The 24,992-nt window shown below is 45.5% G+C and overlaps 1 protein-coding gene across 1 annotated transcript in view; it reads left to right on the top strand.

Moving 5' to 3' along the window:
* senp6a (SUMO specific peptidase 6a) overlaps nucleotides 1–24,992 on the top strand; it is a 204,740-nt gene that overhangs the window by 131,903 nt on the left and 47,845 nt on the right. Inside the window, 4 exon segments of the mRNA XM_038790658.1 lie at nucleotides 5,502–5,576; nucleotides 5,578–5,670; nucleotides 20,062–20,095; nucleotides 20,594–20,773. Of these exon segments, the coding sequence (XP_038646586.1) occupies nucleotides 5,502–5,576; nucleotides 5,578–5,670; nucleotides 20,062–20,095; nucleotides 20,594–20,773 (382 nt within the window).

Raw genomic sequence — 24,992 nt, 5'->3', positions numbered from 1 at the left:
TCTCAACTGGGTCTGCCTTGCCAGTACCAAACTGTCCAGCTTTATCTGTAGATAAAGACAACCAGACAACTGTACATTGAAGTCCAAAAAAACTAAGGATAGATGAGCAAAGGAGTTGTTCAGTGCTTATTAGAATTTACTTCAATGCAAGGACTAAAGTGAATAAGGCTGAGTGAGGGCACAAATAGATATTTGGAAGTAAGATATCAAAACTCTTGAAACATGGCTAAAAGAGTGACAGCTTAAAATGCATGATTACAGGGTTTTCACTTCTTGACACCGCACCTTTGGAAGAGTATATTGGCCTTGGAAGGAGTACAGCGTAGATATGATAACTGGACCTCCAGGGTTAATGTATAAGGAGGGCATCCACAAACTAGTTTGCATTCACTGGAATTAAAAAGGTTAATTGGTAACCAGGCACCCAGGTGAACAGATATGGAAAACAGAAGGCGACTCTATCTGAGAAAAACTCAAAGTTCTGGTTAGACTACAATTAGAATATGTTCTAATAATAATAGTAATCTTTATTGTCACGATACTTCAGGAAGCATGTGAAGTTCCTTTAAAAGGTGCAGAGGAGATTTCCCAGAACAGCTCCAGGAATGAGGGGTTTTAGCAACAAGGTTGCTGGGATTGTTCACCTTGGAAAAACCATCCCCATTGGCTGATCGTACAAGAACTAGGGAACACAGATGATGCTTTGGGCAAGAGATGTGGGAAATGTGAGGAATTTTACACTGCAAGTGGTAATAACCTTGAGCTTACTACCTAAGAAGGTGAAGGAAGTCGATAGGGTAAATCATTTTGATAAGGAAATTGGTTGGAAACTTGAGGGACATAAACTTGTAGGTTTTTTTTACATAGAATTTACAGTGCAGAAGGAGGCCATTCGGCCCATCGAGTCTGCACTGGCTCTTGGAAAGAGCATCCTACCCAAGGTCAACACCTCTACCCTATCCCCATAACCCACCAACCCCACCCAACACTAAGGGCAATTTTGAACACTTAAGGGCAATTTAGCATGGCCAATCCACCTAACCTGCACATCTTTGGACTGTGGGAGGAAACCAGAGTACCCGGAGGAAACCCACGCACACACGGGGAGGATGTGCAGACTGCGCACAGACAGTGATCCAAGCAGGAATTGAACCTGGGACCCTGGAGCTGTGAAGCGATTGTGCTATCCACAATGCTACCGTGCTAGGGAGTAGAGCAGGGGATTGGGATTGATTGGATTAGTCTACAAAGTGCTGGCATAGATATGATGGGCCAAATGGCGGCCGCCTCCGAGTTGGGCCAGGACACAGTTCCAGAGTTATGTGGTTTCTGCTTCTTGCCATAGTTTCTTTTGTATTCTTCCTTTCTGTTGTGATCTGTGTGTTTTTATTTTCCTCACCAACTGGGAACCAATATGAAATCAAGTTCCTTAAAATTGCTCTTGGTACACTTGCTTGAGATGGTGCTTTCAAGAGCAAAATAATTATTCTTCCTTTCCCTGCTCCATTACACTTTTCAATCTTTTAGAACTGATTGGGCTTTTTAAAATTGAAGCATTTTATTAATTAAAATTTATGCTCGCGTTTATTTTGCTCTGCTATGTGAAATATATATATCTATATATTGAATGATTTGTTCATGTAATTCCCATTTAGCCATGCATCTACTTTAATAAGACCTCTTCCACTTGTCCTGTTCAGATGCATTAAACTAACTTTCAAATTGATTGCAGCTTTCCAGGTTGTTATTTCTTTCTCATTTCTTTTTTTTTATAAATGTTTTTATTCAGTTTTCATATTTTATATTGAACAAATTACAAATTGTTAGGAGAGAAAAAGAACAAAAAAAAGAAAAAAAAAAAAAAAAAAACAACAAACAAACACGCAAAAATTAACATACATATTTACAGGTAAGCATCTTCGTAGTAGTAACTGCGCCGCCCCCCCCCCCCCCCCCCCCCAACATGTTTATTTAGTTTGGTTTTGGGCCTTAGCTAGCCATCGAACCCCCGTACCGAACCTGTAGCCCCTCCCGCTACCTTCCCCCGACTATTCTTCCTCTTGTACATTGGCCACAAATAGGTCCCGGAACAGTTGCATGAATGGCTCCCACGTTCTGTGGAAGCCGTCGTCCGACCCTCGGATGGCAAATTTGATTTTCTCCATTTGGAGAGATTCCGAGAGGTCGGACAGCCAGTCCGCAGCTCTGGGCGGTGCTGCTGACCGCCAGCCAAACAGGATTCTACGGCGGGCGATCAGGGAGGCAAAGGCAAGGGCGTCCGCCCTCCTCCCCAGGAATAGATCTGGCTGTTCTGAAACCCCGAAGACCGCCACTATCGGGCATGGCTCCACCCTCACTCCCACCACTTTGGACATAACCTCGAAGAAGGCTGTCCAGTACTCCACGAGTCTGGGGCAAGACCAGAACATGTGGGCGTGGTTGGCCGGGCCTCTTTGGCACCGTTCACATCTGTCTTCCACCTCCGGGAAGAACCTACTCATACGGGTTCTTGTTAAGTGGGCTCTATGTACCACTTTTAGTTGCGTCAGGCTGAGCCTTGCGCACGTGGAGGTGGAGTTGACCCTATGCAGTGCTTCGCTCCAGAGTCCCCACCCTATCTCCATCCCCAGGTCGTCCTCCCATTTCCTTCTTGTTGCGTCCAGTACGGTGTCGTCCCTATCTACCAGTCGGTCATACATGTCACTACAGTTCCCTTTCTCTAGGATACTTGCGTCCAGTAGGTCTTCCAGTAGTGTCTGTCGTGGCGGTTGTGGGTACGTCCTTGTCTCCTTTCGTAGGAAGTTTTTGAGCTGCAGGTACCGTAGCTCGTTCCCCCCAGCTAGCTGAAATTTCTCTGTCAGTTCGTCCAGTGTTGCGATCCTGTCGTCCGTGTATAGGTCCCTGACTGTCAGTGTCCCCCCGTCCTGCCTCCACCTTTTGAAGGTGGCGTCAGTCAGTGCTGGTGTGAACCTATGGTTGTTGCAGATGGGAGCCCTGTTCGACATTTTGGTCAGGCCAAGTTGCTGCCGCAGTTGGTTCCAGGATTGGAGGGTGGCTGTCACCACTGGGCTGCTGGAGTGTTTTTTGGGTGGGGATGGGAGTGCTGCCGTGGCGAGGGCCCGGAGGGAGGTTCCCATGCAGGAGGCCTCCTCCGCACGCACCCACTCAGCCTCTGGCTCCTGGATCCATCCCCTTACTCGCTCGGCTGTTGCTGCCCAGTGGTAGAATTGTAGATTCGGGAGGGCTAGCCCTCCCCTGGTTTTTGTTTTTGTAAGACCTTCTTTGGGATCCTAGCATTTTTACCCCCCCATACGAACGCCATGATGAGTTTGTCCAGCGCTTTGAAAAAGGCCTTGGGGATGTAGATCGGAATGGATCTAAACAGGAAGAGGAACCTGGGCAGTACGTTCATTTTGATCGTCTGAACTCTCCCCGCGAGGGAGAGCGGGAGTGTGTTCTCTTTCTCATTTCTTCATGTGCACTTCGGATGCTGCCAGTCCAATAAATAACGTAACAACATACTGTAACTTTGAACCTTTTTTTTTGGAAGGTTGATGGGCCAATTAATTTCTGATCCGTATTCAAAGGTCACTACAATTTCTGATTTAGACAATTTATGTCGGAGATAATTGGACTTTCAGGTTTGATACTTGGTTGAAATATATTTCAAAGAGAGATCAAAGATATTTCTCTCTACTTGGGAGAAATGTTTTTTATGACCAGTTTTCCGAATATTCATCCTATTACTGTTTACTCGTAAATAAAGTTAGTAGTTGCATTAGTTTGTCAATTTCTAGTTTGTGTGATATCACTCATTTCAAAAACGTTAGTAACATTGTTCAATACAGTCCTAATTACAGCAAGTATGCTAATTGTTGACTCCTGGGGTAGTTCTGTGAGTGCATGTGAAAGTGAAAATGCAGCCTCCAAATCATAGGAGCAATGCTCAGCTTACAGGAATCTTGGTAATACAAATTGGAGGGAAAAAGTACATACCAAGTCCTGGCAGGTGGGTTGCTCACACCAGTGTAGTGACAGAAATGGTGCACAGTTCTTCTAGCTCCTTTGCAAGGGGAAGAGACTTGCTTCTGCATCTCAGGAAGAATATGTTGCCCATGGGAGATGGTAAGATGCAGGTTCACCAGAATGATGCCAGAGCTTAGAGGGTTATATTATGAAGACCGGTTAAATAAATTTGGCTTGATTATGGAAGATGAGAGGGCTGATCTGATGGAGGTGCTGAAGTGTTAAAAGGAATCTGTAGGCTAATTACAGGGAAATTATTCCCCCGATGGTGAAATCAAGCACAAGAGCATGTAATCTTAGAGAGGAGCCATTGAGGAGCGGGAGGGAGCACGGGGGCACAGTGGTTAGCACTGCTGCATCATGACGACAGGGGGCCGGGTTCGATCGCAACCCCGGGTCACTGTCTGTGTGGAATTTGCATATTGTCCCCGTACCAGTGTGGGTAGGTTTCGGCCACACTGAATTTCCCCTTAATTGAAAAACAAAGAATTGGATACTTTAAATTTATATCTTTTTTAGAAAACAATAGTAGAAATCGGGTGGTGGAGATGTGCTGAACAGTCGCATGAAAAGTGGCTTCCCTCTAGAAACTTCAACTTGGGCTCTTTTAACCTGAAAATCGACCATTAAACCAACAAAAGCACCCCCCTACCCTCACCCAAAACGAATAACCACCCAAGGAAATGCTTTCAATTCTGCGAAGAAGCAGAAAGGGAAGTAAGAGCAGCAAGAGTCAGGAGAGAAAGGTCCAGACTGCAGACATGAGGAGTGAATCAGAGCAGGACATGGCGGACAGGAAGGGATCACCAAGGCTAACACCGGCCCATCATCTCCACGGGGCAGTGGATCGAGCTCCTAACACAGAGGATTACATGATTGAAATAAGTAATTGATCCCTTGAAGGATTTTTAAATTGTTACGATCCTTTAAACCTGGATATTGCCAAGCTGCGGTTCTAATTCATCCCCACAGGTAAGTCACCATAGTCCCAGGTGACCATAGGCTGTTTCCCCCTTTGAATGGAGAACTGACTGGTGGTGATTTAAGCTGAGGATCTCCACACCTCGGTTGAGGGGCAAGGTTGAGAAGACGGGCTGTCATGAATAAACTCAGCCGGTACTGGAATTGAACCCGTGCTGCTGGCGTTGTTTTGCATTGTGAACCAGCTGTCTAGCCAAGTGAGCTAACCGACTCCACGCAGCAGTTCATGCAGAAGCTTTTGTCTTCTCTGCAGCGATGGTAGCATGAAGCTCAGTTCCTATATCGTAGGCAGGTGGCTGAATGAAGCGAAGGGATAATTATCGAGATGCACCAATGATATACATCAACTTCTTATATTTACTTTAAAGTATCTATTTGTTCCTAACTTGTTTTATTGACAAAACCAGATTCGCTTCACAGTCCAAAGTTTTCTGGACACGAATGTTCAGTTGTTTTTTCTCATGGCATTAAAAGCTCTCTCTCTTCTTTTACAGTTTGGAAATTCTTATCATGAAACAGGGGGCAAAAAAAGAAAATTTGAAGTTGCTCCACACACAGATGGTCTTAGTTTCTCAAGTGGAAAATAGTTGTGAAAGTATTATTCTCAAGTGCCGAAGTATACGAATAGGAAGCTTCCGATCAACAGTATTGGAACCTGTTATTGTAAGTGCAGTCTTGGTAAGTTTCCATTTTGTTGAAACTGTTTCCTTTGTTACTAAACCACAGTGATTTAAAAAAAATTAACTTATCACAATCCAAAACAGGAAAAGCAGGGATTGTATGTTTTGAACAGGCAGTCATATCTATCATGAAGGAATAGGACAAGCTTCTGTAGCTTTTTCATAGGGGGCGAGGTAACCAGATAGAAATACTGGCACTAAAAGGTTCTAATTTCACTTCTGTGACATGCAGATAAATTCCCAGGCCGCAGAGGGCAGCTGCTATGTTAAGAAATTGGGCTGGAGAAAAGGTATAATTGTGCTACCAACTGAGGACGCAAGGTGGGAGGGAGAAGATAGAGGGAGATTAGGGAGAAGTATAAAGCAGGATTAGATGGAAGGGAATGGGACAGCAAGGATTTGGAAGCGGAGAAAAGACAGTGCCTTTGATGACCTGAGTTTGTGAATTTCATACTTTTGAAGTGCAATCACTGTTCTTTTACAGGAAATGTAGCATGCAATCGTGCATGTAATATCCCAGAAACAGCAATATAATGATGACCAGACAGGGATTAATGTTGGCCAGGGCACTGTGCAATATATCGGTACTTAATCCTAAAATTTAAAATCAACATATTTACAAAGGGCAGCCTACAGAAACAACTTTCATTTATACCGTCATCAGTTGTCCCTCAATTTGGATGACATCACTTCAGGGTCACAAGCTTCTGCCATGCATCTTCATGTGACTGAACAGGCCAATGCTTGACTCACAGATCTTTGGATACATGGAACAAGAATGTCCTCGAGTTAATGGGATCCAGAATGCAAGATTGGGTCCCTTATCTTTCATTGTCTGTCATCTACGGTGTGCAGCTTGATGGTGTTGTTGCCATTCTGAACAATTGGTAACAAGCTTATTGGAGTTATTGAAGGCAGTGTTTCAAGGTGAGCTTCAGACTGTCGTTGAAGTGTTTCCTTTGTCTTCCCCGGAATTACCATTTGAGAGATAAGTAAGCAGGACATGGGAGGAAAGGCAGTTCTTGCCCATCCTCTGAATACATGTCCTCGTCAAGAACTTTTGCCTGAATTATGTGGAGCTGTCTTCAAAAAGGACCCTAGCATTTGTTCGACAATCTCCCCCCCCCATTGAGTTGGGAGGATGCAGGCGGAAGTTGGCTGATTAAATTTCTCCATGGCTGATGTGCAATCCCAATCTCATTGCAGTACAGAATGTGGTGCCAGCAACTGCTCTGTGTTGATTTGGAGATCTTTGTTGTCAGACACTTGCTGTTGTAGTTTTCAGAGTCCTGCCGTTGCAACTGGTTTGGTGTTGGGTTCCCCTCGTCAGTGGTGAACATTTTGAAAGAGGTGGCTGGCCAAGGCATGGGCAGTGCTCAACATATTCCACAGTGTATCTCTTTCAACACATATGGGAGATGGAATATTTGGCTGACCAGGTAGGGGTTGATATGAATTTTATTTCGGCAAGATTTAAGGCAGGCCGAGTTTCTTGTATGCAGAATTGAAGAGATGGACTGTGGCTTGCAAATCTGGTGCAGAATCGGCAATGACACTAGTTGTTGGCAAACTGTAGTTATTTTGTAGTGATCAGTTTAGTTTTGGCACAGACACGACAGAGGTTAAAGAATTTTCCATGTATTTTTAAAAATCTTTTTTACTCATTTCCAGCATTTCATAACATAACCAACAAAAGAAAATAAATACAGTACCCACTCCCCCAAGCCGAGGCACAGGGTGGAGAAGCTGACCTCCACCCACAGGACCCGCCTCTGGGCAATCAGCGAGGCAAGGCTAAATATCTGTCCCCCCGCACCCACTGCAGCCTGGGCCGGTCCAAAACCCCGAAAATGGCTTCTGGGGGCTTGTCTCCAGAGTTCACATGCACTGCCCAAGATGATACTGAAAACCTCCCTCCAATACTTCTCCAGCTTCGGACAGGACCAAAACGTATGTTACATGGTTTTACGGGACTCCTCCCACATCGCTCACATACATCCTCCACTTCCCTCAAAGAGTCGGCTCATCCTCGCCCTCGTGAGGTGAGACCTACACACAGCATTCAGCTGTATAAATCCCAACCTCGCGCACGAGGCTGAGGCGTTTACCCTCCAGAGCATCTCTCACCACAAGCCATCTTCTATAAAACCTCCCCTAACTCTTCCTCCACTTGGCTTTGATCCCCTCCATGGACACCCCGTCTTCTCCCAAATCCTCCAGTATATCGCCGACACCATCCCTTTCCCCATTCCCACTGCTGTCAATACGTGAGGCCGCCGCTATCGGGGAAGCTCTGAACCTCCTTCCTCGCAAAGTCTCGGTAGCTGCAGGCACCTAAATCCTTCCCCTTGCCCCATGTCCAATTCTTACCCAACTCTTCCAACCTCATGGCCCCCCAGAGATAGGTCTATTAATACCCTGACACGCCCCCCCCCCCCCCCCCCCCCCCCCCCCCCCAAATCTGCACCTGACCCAGCCCTCAGGTTAAAGTGCAGACTCAACTGCGTCCAAATCTTCAACTTTGCCGCCACCACCGTACTCCCAGACTATTTACACGGGGCCATCGGGAGCGGCGCTGATACTAACACCCTCAACCCTGACCCCCTGCACAGACCCCCCTCTATTCTAACCCACTGGGACTCCCTTGCCCCTTCCAACCCAACTCCTCATCTTTTCGACATTCTCCGCCCAATGGTAATGTAATAAATTCAGGAGACCCGATCCCCCTTCCTTTTGCCCTCTCTGCAGGAGCACCTTCCTAACCCTGGCTTACCCCCCACCCCACCCGAAATAAGCGAGGTGATTGGCGTATCCGATTCCTTAAAAAAAAACCTTCAATAAAAAGACTGGCAGGCACTGAAATAAAAACAAAAATCGCGGCAGCACACTTTTTAAAAAACGCCCTGCACCTGACCTGCCAGTGACAGAGGGAGGCTATCCTACCTTGCTAAATTTGCTTTCACACGCCCACCAAGCTAGTAAAATTGTACCGACGGAGCCCCACCCAGTCCTGTGCCACCTACACCCCAGATACCTGAAGTATGTTGCCACACTGTGGAATGCAACCCTCCCATCTCCGCTCCCACTCAGATAGATGTATCCTATGATCCACCCCCCACCCCCATACTGTTCCTTTCCCCAGTCCCGAGCTCCTTAAAGGCAATGGCCAAAAGGTTCTATTCAAATGCCAAATAACAGAGGGGACCTGCCTGGTCCCCCAGTACAGACCAAAGTACCCCAAACCAGGACACTTGCCTTCGGTTCCTTATTAGAGGCTGGTTAGCCTGAACTCTGGTCATTGGTAAGTTTAAAGTAAATTATTAAAGATGAGATGGTGGAGTACTTGGGAAGTGCATGATAAAATAGGACTGAGTCAGCATGGCTTCGTCAAGGGGAGGTCATGTCTGACAAATCTGTTAAAGTTCTTTGAGGAAGTAACAAGGAAGTTAGACAAAGGAGAACCATTGGACGTGATTTGTTTAGATTTCCAGAAGGTTTTTGACAAGGTGCCGCATAGGAGACTGTTAAATAGTTAAGAGCTCATGGGGTTAAGGGTAAGATCCTGGCATGGATAGAGGATTGGCCGACTGGCAGAAGGCAGAGAGTGGGGAAAGATAGGTCTTTTTTAGGATGGCAGCCAGTGACTAGTGGTGTGCGTCTGGGATCAGTGCTGGGACCATAACTTTTCACATATATACATTAATGATCTGGAGGAAGGAACTGAAGGCACTGTCACTAAGTTTGCAGATGATACAAAGATCTGTAGAGGGGCAGGTAGTATTGAGGAAGCAGGTACGCTGCAGAAGGACTTGGACAGGCTAAGAGTAGGCGAAGAAGTGGCAGATGGAATACAATGTGGGAAAGTGTGAGGTTATGCACTTTGGGAGGAGTAATGGAGTCACAGACTTTTCTAAATGGAAGGATGCTTAGAAATCAGAAGCACCAAGGGACTTCAGAGTCCTTGTTCACATTCTCTTAAGGTTAACATGCAGGTTCCGTCGGCAGTGAGGAAGGCAAATGCAATGTTAGCATTCATGTCGAAAGGGCTAGAAGACAAGACCAGGGAGCAACTTCTGAGCTATATAAGGCTCTGGTCAGACCCCATTTAGAGTATTGGGAGTAGTTTTGGACCCTGTATCTAAGGAAGGATGTACTGGCCTTGGAAAGGGTCCAGAGGAGGTTCACAAGAATGATCCCTGGAAGAAGAGCTTGTATGAGGAACAGTTGAGGACTCTGGGTCTGTACTTGTTGGAGTTTAGAAGGATGAGGGGGGATCTTATTGAAACTTACAGAATACTGCGTGGCTGGATAGGGGGGACATGGACAGGATGTTCCATTTGTAGGAAAATTAGAACCAGAGGACACAATCTCAGACTAAAGGGACGATCCTTTAAAAACGGAGATGAGGAGGAACTTCTTCGCCAGAGGGTGGTGAATCTGTGGAACTCTTTGCCGCAGAAGGCTGTAGAGGCCAAATCACTGAGTGTCTTTAAAACAGACAGAAAGGTTTTTGATCAATAAGGGATCAGGGGTTATAGGGAGAAAAATATGAGAAAAAATATCAGCCATGATTCAATGGCGAGCAGACTCGATGGGCCGAGTGGCCTAATTCTGCTCCTATGTCTTTTGGTCTTGTATAATAGCTGTACCCACTCTGAATCTCAGCTCTATCCCAAGCCTTTCAAGAACCTCAATCAAATACTCCCATTCTACTCGATCAAATGCCTTTTCCGCGTCCAGTGCAACCACCAACTCTGTCTCCTTTCCCTCAGCCGGCAGCATGATTATATTTAATAACCTCCTAATATTTGAGAATAACTTCCTTCCACAAGCTTTGTCTGGCCCTCCCCTATCACCTTCAGGAGGCACCCCTTGAACCTAGCCGCAAGTACCTTCGCCAATATCTTTGCATCAATATTCAGTAACTATATAGCCTGTACGACCCACACTCCGTGGGTCCTTGTCTTTCTTCAACAACAAAGAGATTGAGGCCTGCCCCAATATTTGTGGTAGCACCCCCTTCCCTATCACCTCCTCAAACATCCCCACCATCAGCAGGGCCAATTTATCCTTAATTTTTTTGTAATCCTCCACTGGGAACCCAGCTTCCCTGATTGCATCCTCCCAATTGTCTCCTTTGCCTCCTGGTTCCTCCACCAACCTCTCCAGTGTGGGCCTATCGTCCTCCTCCAGCCTCAGATACTCCGATGCATCCAGGAACCCCCGCATTGTCTGATCCTCCCCCGTTGGATCCGACCTGCACAAATATTCATAAAACTCCTTAAGCCAAGCTATTGTATGAGACAAAATTAGTTATGACCTCATAGTAAAGCAAAGGTGATTATAACATGTAGAATTTCACATGAAGTTTGAGGGTGAGAAATTGTGGGCCTGAAACTAGTGTCTTACCCTTGTAATTGCTTTTACTTAAGTTTATGAAGTCCGAATTGGCTAAAGCAAACTGGGTAGTGTTAGGTTGCAAGGAGAAATACTGGTAAATATTCATGAAAGCATTTCATAATATTGTATCTCAGATCATTTTCCAAAATTCTTTGGACTCTGGAATGTTCCTACAGATTGGAGGGTAGCTGATATAACCCCACTATTCAAAAAGGGAAGTAGAGAGAAAACAGGGAATGAAAGACCAGTGAGCCGAATGTTGGTAGTAAGGGCGTTGCTGGAGTCCATTGTCAAGCATTTGGAAAGCATTGTTGTAATCAGACAAAGTAAGCATGGAATTATGAAAGGGAAATAATGCTTGACAAAGCAACCAGAATGCTTTGAAGATGTAACCAGTAGAGTTTGACCGCAGAGCACTGGGGGATGTGGTTTAGTTAGACTTTCAGAAGGCTTTTGATATGGTCTCACATAGCAGATTACGGTGTAAAGTTAAAAGCACATGGGATTGCGGGTAGTGTCTTGAGATGGATACAAGCTGGTTAGCAGATAGGAAGCAAAGAGTTGGAAAAAAATGGGTCGTCTTCCGATTGGCAGGTAGTGACTAATGGGGTATTGCTGGGATATGTGCTAGGACCCCAACTGTTCACATTATATATGAATGATTTGGAGAAGGGAACAAACTGTATTGTACTCCAAATTTGCAGTTGAATGGGAGAGTGAGCTGTGAGGAGGATGTAAAGGTGCTTCAGGCAGTAAAGAAGGCAAATGGTATTTTGGCCTTCATAGCGAGAGGATTTGAGTATAGGAATAGGGATGTTTAAACTGCAATTGTGTAGGGCATTGATGAGGCCACACCTGGAGTATTGAGTGTAGTTTTGGTGTTCTTATCTGAGGAACGATGTTCTTGCTATGAAGGGAGTACAGCAAAGGTTTACCAGGCTGATACCTGGATGGTGGGACTGTCAACTGATGAAATTAAATAGTTAGGATTATATTAATTGCAGCTAGGGTGGCACATTGGTTAACACATTGCCTCACGGCGCTGAGGATATTGTCCGTGTGGAGTTTTCACATTCTTCCCGTGTCTGCGTGAGTCTCACTCCCACAACCCAAAGATATGCAGGGTAGGTGAATTGGCAACGCTAAATTGAATCTTAATTGGAAAAAAATGAATTGGGACTCTAAATTTAAAAAAAGAAAAAATATTCATTGCAGCTTAGAAGAGTGAGAGGGGATCTCCTAGAAACTTATAAAATTCTAACAGAATAAACTGGGTAGATTCAGAAAGAATATTCCCAATGTGGGTGAGTCCAGAACTGGGGGGGTCATAGTTTAAAGATAAGGGTAAACCTTTTAGGACTGAGGTGAGAAGAAACTTCTTCACCCTGAGAGTTGTGAACTTGTGAAAGTCACTACCACAGAAAATAGTTGAAGCCAAAACGTTGTGAAATTTCAAGAAGGAATTAGATATAGCTCTTGGGGTTAAAGGGATTAAGGGATATGGCGGGATCAGGGTATTAAACTTGATGATCAGCCATATTCATAATGAATGGTGGAGCAGTCTTCAAGGGTCGAATGGCAACCTCCTTATATTTTCTATGTATATTTCTTATGCATAATTCTGAAGATGTATCCTATTGATAAAGAACGACTTTAGGAGGAGGACATGTTGCTAATTAACAAAGTGTAGGGAGGTATCAAATTCAAAGAAAAATATACAGTACTGCGAAGATTAATGTAGGTCAGAAATTGGGCAAGTTTTATAAACCCGCAAAGCATGGCTAAAATAATACAAAGAAAAACTGGAGTATAAGCAAAAATTGGCACGAAATATACAGACGATAAAAGCATCGACAGATATATAAACGGGGAAGAGTGAAGTAATCTTGATCCCTTGGAGGGTGAGACTGGGAATTAATGGGAAAACAAGGAAATGGCAGAGAGTTTGAGTATGTATTTTGTATCTGTCTTCACATACAAGTCGCAAAAAGCATCCCAAGAATAGTAGTAGAGGGCAAATATGAGGGAGGAATTTAAAAATAGTCATGATCACTAGAGAAGAGTAGTGGGAAGACTAATGGGATTAAATGCTAAAAGGATCCCCTGAACTTAATGAACAGCTTCCTTGGTCTTCAAGGAAGTGGCAGCAGAGACGGTGGATGCATTGGTTGTAATCATCCAAAATTCCCGAAATTGTGGAAAGCTGCCAGCGGAGTGGATAACAGCAAATGTAACACTCCTACTCTAATAGAAAGCAGGGAAACAGAAGGCTATTGGCTAGTTATCTAACATCTGTCATTAAGAAATGCTCAAATCATCATTACGGAGGTCGTAGCAGGGCATTTGAAAATCTTAATATAATCTGACAGTCGACAAGGTTTTGAGAAGAGGCGATATTGTTTAACAAGTTTACTAGAGTTGTTTTGAGGATGTAAAAAAGTATGGTGAATGAAGGGGAGAGTTGGTAGATGCGGATTTCAAAAAGGCATTCGATAAGAACCCAAACAAAAGTTACCGCACAACGCAAAAGCTCAACATGTTGGTGATATACAAAAATTGATAATTATCAGGTTGGCAAACTGTGACTGGTGGAATGCCACAGGGTTCAGTGCTGCGGCCTCAACTATTTGATGTAGGGACAGACTATTATAACTAAATTTGCTAATGGTGCAAAGATAAGTAGGGAAAGCAAGTGTGTGCGGAGTATACAAAGAATGGCAGTTGGAGTATAAGGTGGGAAATGTGAAGTGTCTACTTTGACAAGACGCATAGACAAGCAGAATATTGCATGCTAAAGTACAGAGGGATATGGGTTTTCCTTGTACATGAATCGCAATGTTAGCATACAGGCACAGGTAATTAGGAAGATGAATGGATGCTGACCTTTATTGCAAGGGGGATGGAGTATAAAAGTAGGATGATTTTCCATATCTGTACAGGGGCATTTATGAGACTGCATCCGGATACTGTGTACAGTTTTGTTCCTCTTGCCTAAGGAGAATAAAAGTAAGTAACGTCGCCATCGGCTAGATGTCCATAGGCTGCTTTCCCCTTTGACAGGGAAAGCTGATTGGTGATTTAACCTGAGGGTCACTGCACCTCGGGCAAGGGGCAAGGTTGAGAAGGTTCATGAATAATCTCAGCCGGTACGGAGTTGAGCCTGTGCTGGAGGGATATACTTGCATTGGAAGCAGTTCAAATAAGGTTCGCTAGGCTGATTACTGGCATGAAGGGGTTGTTTTATAAGCAAAGGTCGAGCAGGTTGGACCCATGCTCATTGAAGTTTAAAGAAAGAAAGGTGATCATATCAAAACATATCAGACCTGAGAGAGCTTGGCAGGGTAGATGGGCAAGGAATTTATTCTCTTTGTGGGGAATCTAGAACCAGGAAGCACAGTTTAAAAATAAGGGATCCTCCTTTGAGACTGAGATGAGAAGGAATTTCTTCTCTGAACTGGTTGGTCTTTGGAATTCTCTTTCCCACAGAGCAGTGGAGGCGGGGTCGTTGAATATGTTCAAGGTTGAGTTGGACAGATATTTGATCTGCAAGGGAGTCGAGAGTAATGGAGAGTAGGCAAGAAAAATGGAGTTTCCACAATCCTATCGACCATGATCTTATGGGACTTCCGGTGGCGGCTATGAGGAGTAAATCGCGCATTTTGTGGCTCCCGCTCTGGCCAGACTTTTGGACCTTTCCCCCGACTTTTTTGTGTTTTTGAGTGCTTTGAAGGCGAAGTCAATCTGGCACTGGTTCCACACATTGGTGTATGGAACGAAGAACCCCAAGGGCTCGAAAAGGGAGAAATAGGAAGACAAGCAGGGCTGGGTGCAGGTTGCGGCAGAGACAAATATGGCTGATGTTCGGACCCCTGCTGTGGCGGCCCCAACTATCAATGGAGGAGTTGATGCAGATCATCCAAGGAGGCTTCGCTAGTCAGAAACGGGACTGTCCAGATCCGATAAAAGAATTGATCGAGCGGCTGGAGGGCAGGCTGGATGCCCAGGATCGGACGAATTCAGAAGCTGGAGAGAGCACTGGCGAACCAGGAGGAGCACCAAACGGTGGTGGAGCTGGAGGTGGAGATGCTGAAAGATCAACAAAAAAGGCTGCTGGAGAAGGTAGAAGACCTGGAGAATAAAGCTCGCCGGCAGAACTTAAGAATTGTCAGTCTCCCTGAGGGGGCTGGTGCTGGCGCGTTTGTGGCAATTATGTTTCAGAAGCTTCTGTGGGGAGGGGGCCTTTCCCCGACCGTTTGGAGGTAGACAGGGCGTACAGACCGCTGGCGAGGAAGCCACGGCTGGGGGACCTCCCAAGGACGATGGTGGTGTGGTTCCGCAGGTTCCTGGACAAGGAGTGTGTTCTCCAGTGGGCCAAGCGTACGCGGAGCTGCAAATGGGAAAACAACATTTTGCGTGTTTACCAGGATCTGATCGTGGAGGTGGCCAGAAGGAGGGCAGGCTTTAATCAAGTTAAAGCGATCCTGTTCAGAAGTGGGTGAAATTTGGACTGTTATACCCGGCGTGTCTTTAGGTTATGGCACGCGGACCAGCATCATTATTTTGAGTCACCTGAAGACGCGATGGACTTTGCCAAGAGGAAAGGGCTGGTGCTGAACTGAGAACTTTTTGTTTAAGTTGCAACTTTTTGAGTGATGTTTATGTTTCTCTTGTCGTTCCTCTTCTGTGTTTGAGTTTGGTTGAAGAAGGGGGAAGTAAAAGTTATTCAGTTTCTGCAGGTTTTCGGTGTTTTGGTGGTGGGGTGGGGGGGGGGGGGGGGCGCGCTTGTAGGGCTTTTTACTTTGTATTACTTTGATTTACACTATTGTGGGGGTTTTCTGTGGGTTATCTCTTATTTTAATAGGGCGATTGTTTGGGGTCCCAACTAGGCTGATCACCTGGAATGTTAGAGGGTTGAACGGGCCACTCAAGAAGGCACGTGTGTTCACGCATCGGAGGGCTCTGAAGGCGGGATGTGGTAATGTTGCAGGAGACACACCTGAAAGTGGCGGATCAAGTCAGGCAAAGGAAGGGTTGGGTCAGTCAGATCTTTCATTCGGGGCTGGACACCAAGACTAGAGGGGTTGCGATTTTGATCAACAAGCGGGTGCAATTTCAGGTGGGCACTATAGTCCGGACCGGGGGTGCAGAACTACCTGCAGGTTAATGACACGGGGGAAGTCTCAGCAGCTGTGGTCTGGGAGGCGCTGAAGGCGGTGGTGAGAGGGGAGCTGATTTCGATCTGGGCTCATAGGGACAGGATAGACAGGGAAGAAACGGACTGACTGGTAAAGGAGATCTTGCAGATAGACAGGAGGTATGCGGTGACCTCGGGGGTGGAGGTCTTAAGGGAACATCGGAGGCTGCAGCCTGAGTTCGGGGTGTTGTCCACAGGTAAGGCAGTGGAGCAGCTTAGAAAGGTGAGGGTGCCTTTTACGAACATGGGGAGAAGGCCAGCAGAATGCTGGCACAGCAGCTTAGGAAGAGGGAGGCGGCCAGGGGAATAGAGAGGGTGATTGATGGGGATGGGAACTTGGTAGGGGATTTGGGAGGGCTAAACGGGATGTCCAGGGATTTTTACAGCAGGCTCTATTGCTCGGAACGCCCCAAGGGGCTGGAGGGGCTGAGGCGCTTTTTGGGCGAACTGACCTTCCCAGAGTGGTAGGGAGCTGGTAGATGGGCTGGGTGCCCCGATTAGGGCCGAAGAAATAGTTGAGGGCTTGAAGGCTATGCAGTCGGGTAAAACCGGGGCCGGACGGGTACGCAGTGGAGTTTTATAAAAAGTTCTCTGGGATTTTAGGGCCGGTGCTGGTCAAGGTTTTCAATGAGGCAAGGGACAGAGGGGTGCTGCCCCCGACGATGTCACAGGCCACTATTTTGTTAATATTGAAGCGGAACAAGAACCCGGAGCTGAACAAGAACCCGGAGCTATGCGGGTCATATAGGCCGATCTCACTGCTGAATGTGGATGCCAAGTTGCTGGCCAAACATTTGGCCTCCAAGATTGAAAATTGTGTGCCAGATTTTGTTATGGAAGACCAAACCGGGTTTGTCAAGGGCAGGCAGCTGGTGGCCAATATAAGAAGGCTGCTCAATGTGATCATGATGCCCCCGGAGAGTAGGGAGGTTGAGGTAGTTGGATGAGGAAAAAGGTGTTTGACCGGGTGGAGTGGGGCTATTTATTTATTTTATTTATTTTTAAAATTTAGATTAGCCAATTATTTTTTCCAATTAAGGGGCAATTTAGCGTGGCCAATCCACCTACTCTGCACATCTTTGGGTTGTGGGGGCGAAACCCACGCATACACGGGGAGAATGTGCAAACTCCACACGGACAGTGACCCAGAGCCGGGATCGAACCTGGGACCTCAGCGCCGTGAGGCGGTTGTGCTAACCACTAGGCCACCGTGCTGCCCCTAGTGGGGCTATTTATGGGAGGTGCTGGGACGATTTGGATTTGGAAAAGGCTTTATCGACTGGGTCAGACTGTTGTACCAGTCCCCGGAGGCTAGTGTAAGGACAAATAGGATGACCTCGGACTATTTTAGATTGTACCGGGGGACAAGACAGCGGTGGCCCTCCTTCCACTGTTGTTCGCGTTAGCTACAGAGCCACCGGCAATTGCTCTGAGAGCTTCAAGGGGCTGGTTCGGTGAGGGGTGGAACATTGAGTCTCGCTGTACACGGGCGACCTGCTCTTATACATATCTGATCTAGAGGCAGGGATGGGCGAAATTATGGCGATTTTGGGGGAATCTGGCCGGTTTTCGGGGTATAAACTGAATATGGCAGAGTGGTATGTTTGTAGTCTAGGCGAGGGTCAGGAGGGTCAGCTGAGGGAGCTGCCGTTTAGGTTAGTAGGGGACAGTTTCAGGTACGTAGGGATACAAGTGGCGTGCAACTGGGGCCGGTTACACAAGTTGAACTTGTCCCGGTTGGTTGAACAGATGAAGGGCGAGTCTCAGAGATGGGATGCGCTCCCGCTCCCGTTAGCTGGGAGAGTGCAGACGGTCAAGATGTTGGCCCTACCAAGATTTCTGTTCGTATTTCAGTGTCTCGCAATTTTCATTCCGTGGTCCTTTTTTAAGAGGGCCAATAAAATCATCCTGGGCTTTGTGCGGTCAGGTTAGTCCCCGCGAGTGAAGAAGGTGCTGCTTGAGCGGAACCGGAGGGAAGGGGGGCTTACACTGCCGAATTTTAGCAATTATTACTGGGTGGCTAACAGAGCCATGGAAGTGGGTGGTGGGAGCGGGGTTGGTTTGGGAGCGGATAGAGGCAGCTTTGTGTAGGGGCACCAGTCTGGGGGCGTTGGTACATAGAACATAGAACAGTACAGCACAGAACAGGCCCTTCGGCCCTCGATGTTGTGCCGAGCAATGATCATCCTACTCAAGTCAACGTATCCACCCTATACCAGTAACCCAACAACCCCACCCCCATTAACCTTATATTTTTTTTAGGACACTATGGGCAATTTAGCACAGCCAATCCACCTAACCCGCACATCTTTGGACTGTGGGAGGAAACCGGAGCACCCGGAGGAAACCCACACACACACGGGGAGGACGTGCAGACTCCGCACAGACAGTGACCCAACCGGGAATCAAACCTGGGACCCTGGAGCTGTGAAGCATTTATGCTAACCACCATGCTACCGTGCTGCCCCCTCTTAATGGCACTTCTGCACATCATCATGGAGTAATTGCAGGATTGTGATTAAGTTTCTGAGGTTACAGATCTTTGGAGCTCAATCCACAGAACCTCGTGATTTACTCAGACAAATGTTTTGCTCAGATCGATGAATGCAGTGAAGAGTTCTTGCTGATTTCAACATTTTTCTTGGGTTTGCCGGACAAAATATACAATGATGGAAGTGCCTCGGGAAGATTTAAAGTCATATTGTCTCTGAAGTTTCCTCCTGGAAGTAGCCAACTCAGGAAAATGCATGTCAGGAGTTTCTCTACTGTGGACAAATGATAAATGCCTCAATAGTTTCCACAACTTAATTTTTCTCCCTTCTTGAACATGGGTCCAATTGTCACTTTCCTAAAGTTCCTGGAATTCTTTCTCCTCCCAAAATCTGTAGGATGAGTGCATGAAGTTTTGGTATGAGCAGAAAACCTTAGCTGGAATACCATTTGGGCCACAGTCATTGTTGTTGTTGCGTATGATTGCTTGTTGCAGCTCTCCCTGAATGGTGGCTCACCCATGGATTCAACAACAGGTACTGGAGGATAGCCCGAGAGTATCAGCTATCACTGTGCATTCAGTTTGTTCAAAATATTCTTTCCAGCGTTGATGAATGGCATTGACTCTTAAAAAGAGAATACCATCCTGTGAATGAAGGAAACTTTGTCCATTTGACCTTGGTCTATAGATGAACCAGGTGGCTTCAAAAAAGCTTGGCATGTCATCATATAGTTCAATTTCCTTGGCTCTCTCTTCCCACCGCCAGACCTTTACCTTTCTGATTTGTCTTTGGGGTCAATTCCAAGAAATTTGACGGGAGGCAAAAAGCTGAAAGTTGGCAAGACCTTGAAGCAAAATCCAAAAATTGAAACACTGATGTGAAGAGAATTCAAGATGAGACCATGGAGAAAACATTCAGAATACTTGGGAACTGGACTGTTGGAGGCTCCAATTCGTGGGTGTATCCAGCTGCACACAAGTCCAGTGACCCATTGTGATCAATAGCTGTCTGTTTGATTATAGGAAATCCTGTTGAGCTGCTCGATGAAGACAATGAGAGTGTTGTAAATTTTGATTTTGGATGTTGACACCGAAAGGAGTTATGTGGCAAATCTCTTTTAGTTTAATTTAGATTGTTCCGTTTCAATTGGGTAAAAAAAAGTTCCTTTATTGAAGTGCTGTTATGTTGATAAGATGTGTGTTGTAGTTTTGTTAAAGCTTGAAGAATAACGCTGTTTAACGGCTGATGTTGGATTTGCAAACACTAAAACAGATTTTGCTTCTTTCAGTTCAGTCTAGACTTCATCAAGGTCAATATGGGAGGTAAGTCAATTTAATTAATTTCTAATTCTGTGGCCTGTAAAACAGGAGTCCAGCAGACAGCATCCATATCAGTTTGGGAACAAAAATAGAATTGGAATGGGCACAAAGCTTGTTTGAAACTTTTTCCGTAAAACTATTTTGGAGAACCTTCAAGGTTAAACCTACATATTGGGGCCTCGGTAGAGTTCTCTTTTGGAGGGTCGGTGAGACTTGATGGGCTGAATGGCCTCCTTCTGCAGGGTAGGGATTCTATAGATTATACTTTTAATTGTGCTCTTGCATCAATGGGCGTCGTAGGAACTAATAAATAACTGCATACATGTATTTCAATAGAACAGGACAGATCAGAATTCTTGAAGAATCTTTTAAAATAAAAGTGAATTGTAACTGAGGCGTATCTAAACCATTAACTAAATCAAATCCGTCATAATAAAAATCCATATATGTCCAAAAAATTTGATTAAAAAAGATTGTCATATTTCTGTCCTTTCTTTGCAGTGCCTAATGAGTCATCCCAGGACATAGTTTTAAAAGCCACAGAATTCACGATGTGTGAATGGTGCAGTGCACGCGTATTACCAGTACTTTTTCTGCAAATGGCACCTGCAGCTTGCCACAATATACGATCATCGCTCAAAATGAGCAAAGAGAAGAGCTGGTTTGATTCTCAAGGGACCAGTAAGTATAATCCACTCAATCAATCATGTTAAATTGAGAGTCTTGATCTTTTATAAAAGTATTACTGTTCTCTATGAAATGAAATGAAAATCGCTTATTGTCACGAGTAAACTTCAACGAAGTTACTGTGAAAAGCCCCCAGTCGCCACGTTCCAGCACCTGTCCGGGGAGGCTGGTACGGGAATCGAACCGTGCTGCTGGCCTGATTGGTCTGCTTTTAGAAGCCAGCGATTTAGCCGAGTGAGCTAAACCAGCCAGTGCTTGTATCACTGTATCCTAAATCATTCCATCGTCACTACTGTGCTCGCTGACCTCCATTGGCTTCTGATCCTGCAAATGGTTAACTTTAATATTCTCATCATTGTTTTCAAATCCCTCCATGACCTTCCCCACACCTTTCCCCATCTCTGTAATCACCTCCAGCCCTAAAGTTCTTTGAGATAGAACATTACAGCGCAGTGCAGGCCCTTCGGCCCACGATATTGCACCGTCCTGTCATAAGAACTAGGAGCCAGGAGTAGGCCATCTGGCCCCTCGAGCCTGCTCCGCCATTCAATGAGATCATGGCTGATCTTTTGTGGACTCAGCTCCACTTTCCGGCCCGAACACCATAACCCTTAATCCCTTTATTCTTCAAAAAACTATCTATCTTTACCTTAAAAACATGTAATGAAGGAGCCTCAACTGCTTCACTGGGCAAGGAATTCCATAGATTCACAACCCTTTGGGTGAAGAAGTTACCTTCTTGCTTTTTATGTGCGTGTAAAAAGCCTTTGGGATTTTCCTTAATCCTATTTGCCAATGATTTTTTGTGACCTCTTCTAGCCCTCCTGACTCCTTGCTTAAATTCCTTCCTACTTTCTTATATTCCACACAGGTTTTGTCTGTTCCCAGACTTCTAGCCTTGACAAATGCCTCCTTTACATTTTGACGAGGTCTACAATATCTCGTTATCCAAGGTTCCCGAAATTTGCCTTATTTATCCTTCTTCCGCACAGGAACATGCCGGTCCTAGAACATAGAACATTACAGCGCAGTACAGGCCCTTCAGCCCACCATGTTGCGCCGTCCTGTGAAACCCCTCTAAAGTCCCTCTACACTATTCCCTTATCGTCAATATGCCTATCCAATGACCATTTGAATGCGTTTAGTGTTGGCGAGTCCACTACTGTTGCAGGCAGGGCATTCCACGCCCTTACTACTCTCCGAGTAAAGAACCTACCTCTGACATCTGTCCTATATCGATCTCCCCTCAATTTAAAGCTATGTCCGCTCGTGCTGGACATCACCATCGGAGGAAAAAGGCTCTCAATGTCCACCCTATCTAATCCTCTGATCATCTTGTATGCCTCAATTAAGTCCCCTCTTAACCACCTTCTCTCTAATGAAAACAGCCTCAAGTCCTTCAGCCTTTCCTCATATGATCTTCCCTCCATACCAGGCAACATTCTTGTAAGTCTAGTCTGTATATCTGACATGCTCTAGTTCTGGCCTCTTGCTCATCCCCAGCTGAAATTGTGCTGCATTGGTGGTTGTGCACTTGACTGCCTGGGTCTTGAGCTCTGGAATATTCTCCCTAAAGTGCTTCCTTGTATCTCACCGTCTTCCTGTAAGGCATGCTTTTAAACCTCCTCACTTTGGGTGGGTCGGAACAGAGGGACTTTGAAATGCATGTCCACAGATCTCTGAAGATAAGTGGGGAGGTTAAAAAGGCACATCCTTTATTAGTTGTGGTATAGAATATAAGAGTAGAGAGGTTATACTCAAACTGCATACAATAGTATATGGCCACAGCTAGAGTGCTCGATAGTTTTAGTCACTGCTTTACACAAAGGATACGATTGCAATAGAGAGGTGTTATGGGCCAGGGTTTAAAGAACCCTAAAGTGTATCATGGAGTTCACCTGACCCACAACTTTTAATAGATTTTGGTTATGGGGAACACAAAAGCCTATTTTACAGGTGTGATGCAACAGAGATCTAAAGTTCTTTTAAAACAAAACTATGTTTATTTATGAATCCGGTTAACACTTTATGAACCCACAGTAAACATCTTAACAACTATCAACACCAATAATCCCCACAGATACAATACTCAATAAGTAACCCTTCATAACTATCCTAACAACACCCATATGTTTTCAAAGAAAGACAGGAGGTTTAAATTTGCTGCAGAAACAAATATTACTTTGAAATTCTCAAATGAGCTGAAGACAGTCTGTAGCTTGTAGAGAGATCATTATACAGCTGCTTGCTTTGCCCGCAGCTGTGAAAAAGGAACAAAAACACAGCTGCCTGCTCAAAAGCGAAAGTGAAGGACAGCCAGCCCAGCTCCACCCACACTCTGACATCACTACAGCTATTTGATAAACATCCATTTCTTAAAGGTACCTCCACTACAGCTATTTGATAAACACCCAGTTCTTAAAGGTATTCTCACATGACAGAGGGTAAAGAGGAGACTTATAAGGATGTTACCTGGAATGGAGAATTTGGGGTTCAAGGAAATCTTGCACTGCACTCTAATTCCTTTCTAAGGTGTGGTGCTCATAACTGAATAGAGTTCTCTATCCATGGCCTAATCAGGGCCTTGCATAACTGCAGCATGATTTTTAATCCATTCTATTTTAGTCCTTTATATCTAAAGACCAGAATTTAATTAGCTCTTTGGATTATTATCTATACCTGTTCTTGACATGCTATTAATATATGCCCATGGACCCCAGACGTAGGACCTTACTGATAGGTTTTCAAGCATTTAGGAAATTTACTGATTTCTTTTTAAAGCTCCAAAATCGATGGCCTCTCGCTCATCTATGTTGAAATCCATTGTTTTCCCCATTCACTTGATCTATCGATATCTCTTTTATTTTAAAAAATGCTTCCAACAGCACTTTTTTTAAAAAACATTTTTTTTTTGGTTTTCAACATTTTATGCATAAAACAAAATAACACAAAGTAGAAAGAATAACAGAAGAACCGCCCGCCCCGCACTACCAACAAATTCATATGTACATATATGACTCCAAAAAGAAACCACCCCCAGCAGCTGACGGTGACCGACTCTTTAAAGTGAAGAATAAGCAGACTTAAAAGAACACCTCGATCGTCCCCCTCAAGTTAAACTTAACCTCCTCAAGATACGGAAACTCCATCAGGTGCCTCAGCCACACAGAGGCTTTCACCTCCGCAACACCTCACACCACAATCCCCCCTCCAGTACCATCCTCAGCTTCTCCTCCCACTTGGCCTTAACCCCCTCCAACGACGCTATGTGGTCCTCCAGAATCCTTCCATAAATCTGAGATGACGCCCCCAACCCCATCACCGTCAACACCTCCTCCAACAACGAGGAGGGTGATGCCACCAGAAATGTCAGGAACACCTTTCTTGCAAAGTCCCGCATCTGCATATACCTAAAGGCCTTCTTTTGTGGATTCGCAAACTTCTCTGCCAACTCCTTCAAGCTCTTGAACTGTCGTTGCCGAAATAAGTCCTTCATTTCCACCACCCGCTGCTCCTCCCAGCCGGAAATGTAGCATCCAATCTTGCTGGGTCAATCAAATGTTTCTCAGATCGGATGCTGCCAGAATTGTCTCCATATCACCAGTGTGGCCACCACCACCGGACTACCTGAATACTTTCCTGCGGCAAACAGGAGTGGTGCCGTTGCCAGCACCTGCAACCCCGACCTCCTACAAGAGTCTGCCTCTATCCTCACCAACATTGCCTCCGGACCCCTATACAACCCTGCACCTTCTTGACGTTTGCCGCCTGATAATATATCAGATTCAGCAGAGCCAAACCTCCTGACTGTCGCCCTCTCTGAAGCAGTGTTTTCCAAATCCTCGCTACTTTACCTGCCCAGACAAATGACGAATGACAAACATCAGCCTTCCAGTCATACAAAAAATGCTTTAGGCAAGAAGACTGATAAACACTGGAATAAGAATGAAAACCACGGCAAAACATTGATCTTTCCCGGCTTTACCCGGCCTGCCAATGCTAGGGGGAGGCTGCCCCACCACAACTGATCTGCCTTGACCCTGCCCACCAGGCTTGTTCAGTTCAATTTACGGAACCAGGCCCAGTCTCTAATCACCTGCATCCCCAGATACCTGAAGTGAGTCATTGCCACGTGAAAGGGTAATCCCCCAAGCTTGCACCGTACCCCTGTGGGGAGACCAAAAAGCACTCTCTCTTCATATTCAATTTGTAT

This window comes from Scyliorhinus canicula, chromosome 1 (assembly GCF_902713615.1).
Source record: "Scyliorhinus canicula chromosome 1, sScyCan1.1, whole genome shotgun sequence".
Lineage (NCBI taxonomy): Eukaryota > Metazoa > Chordata > Chondrichthyes > Carcharhiniformes > Scyliorhinidae > Scyliorhinus > Scyliorhinus canicula.
The sequence above is the reverse complement of the archived record's forward strand: the minus strand, read 5'-3'. Positions and strand labels throughout refer to the sequence as shown.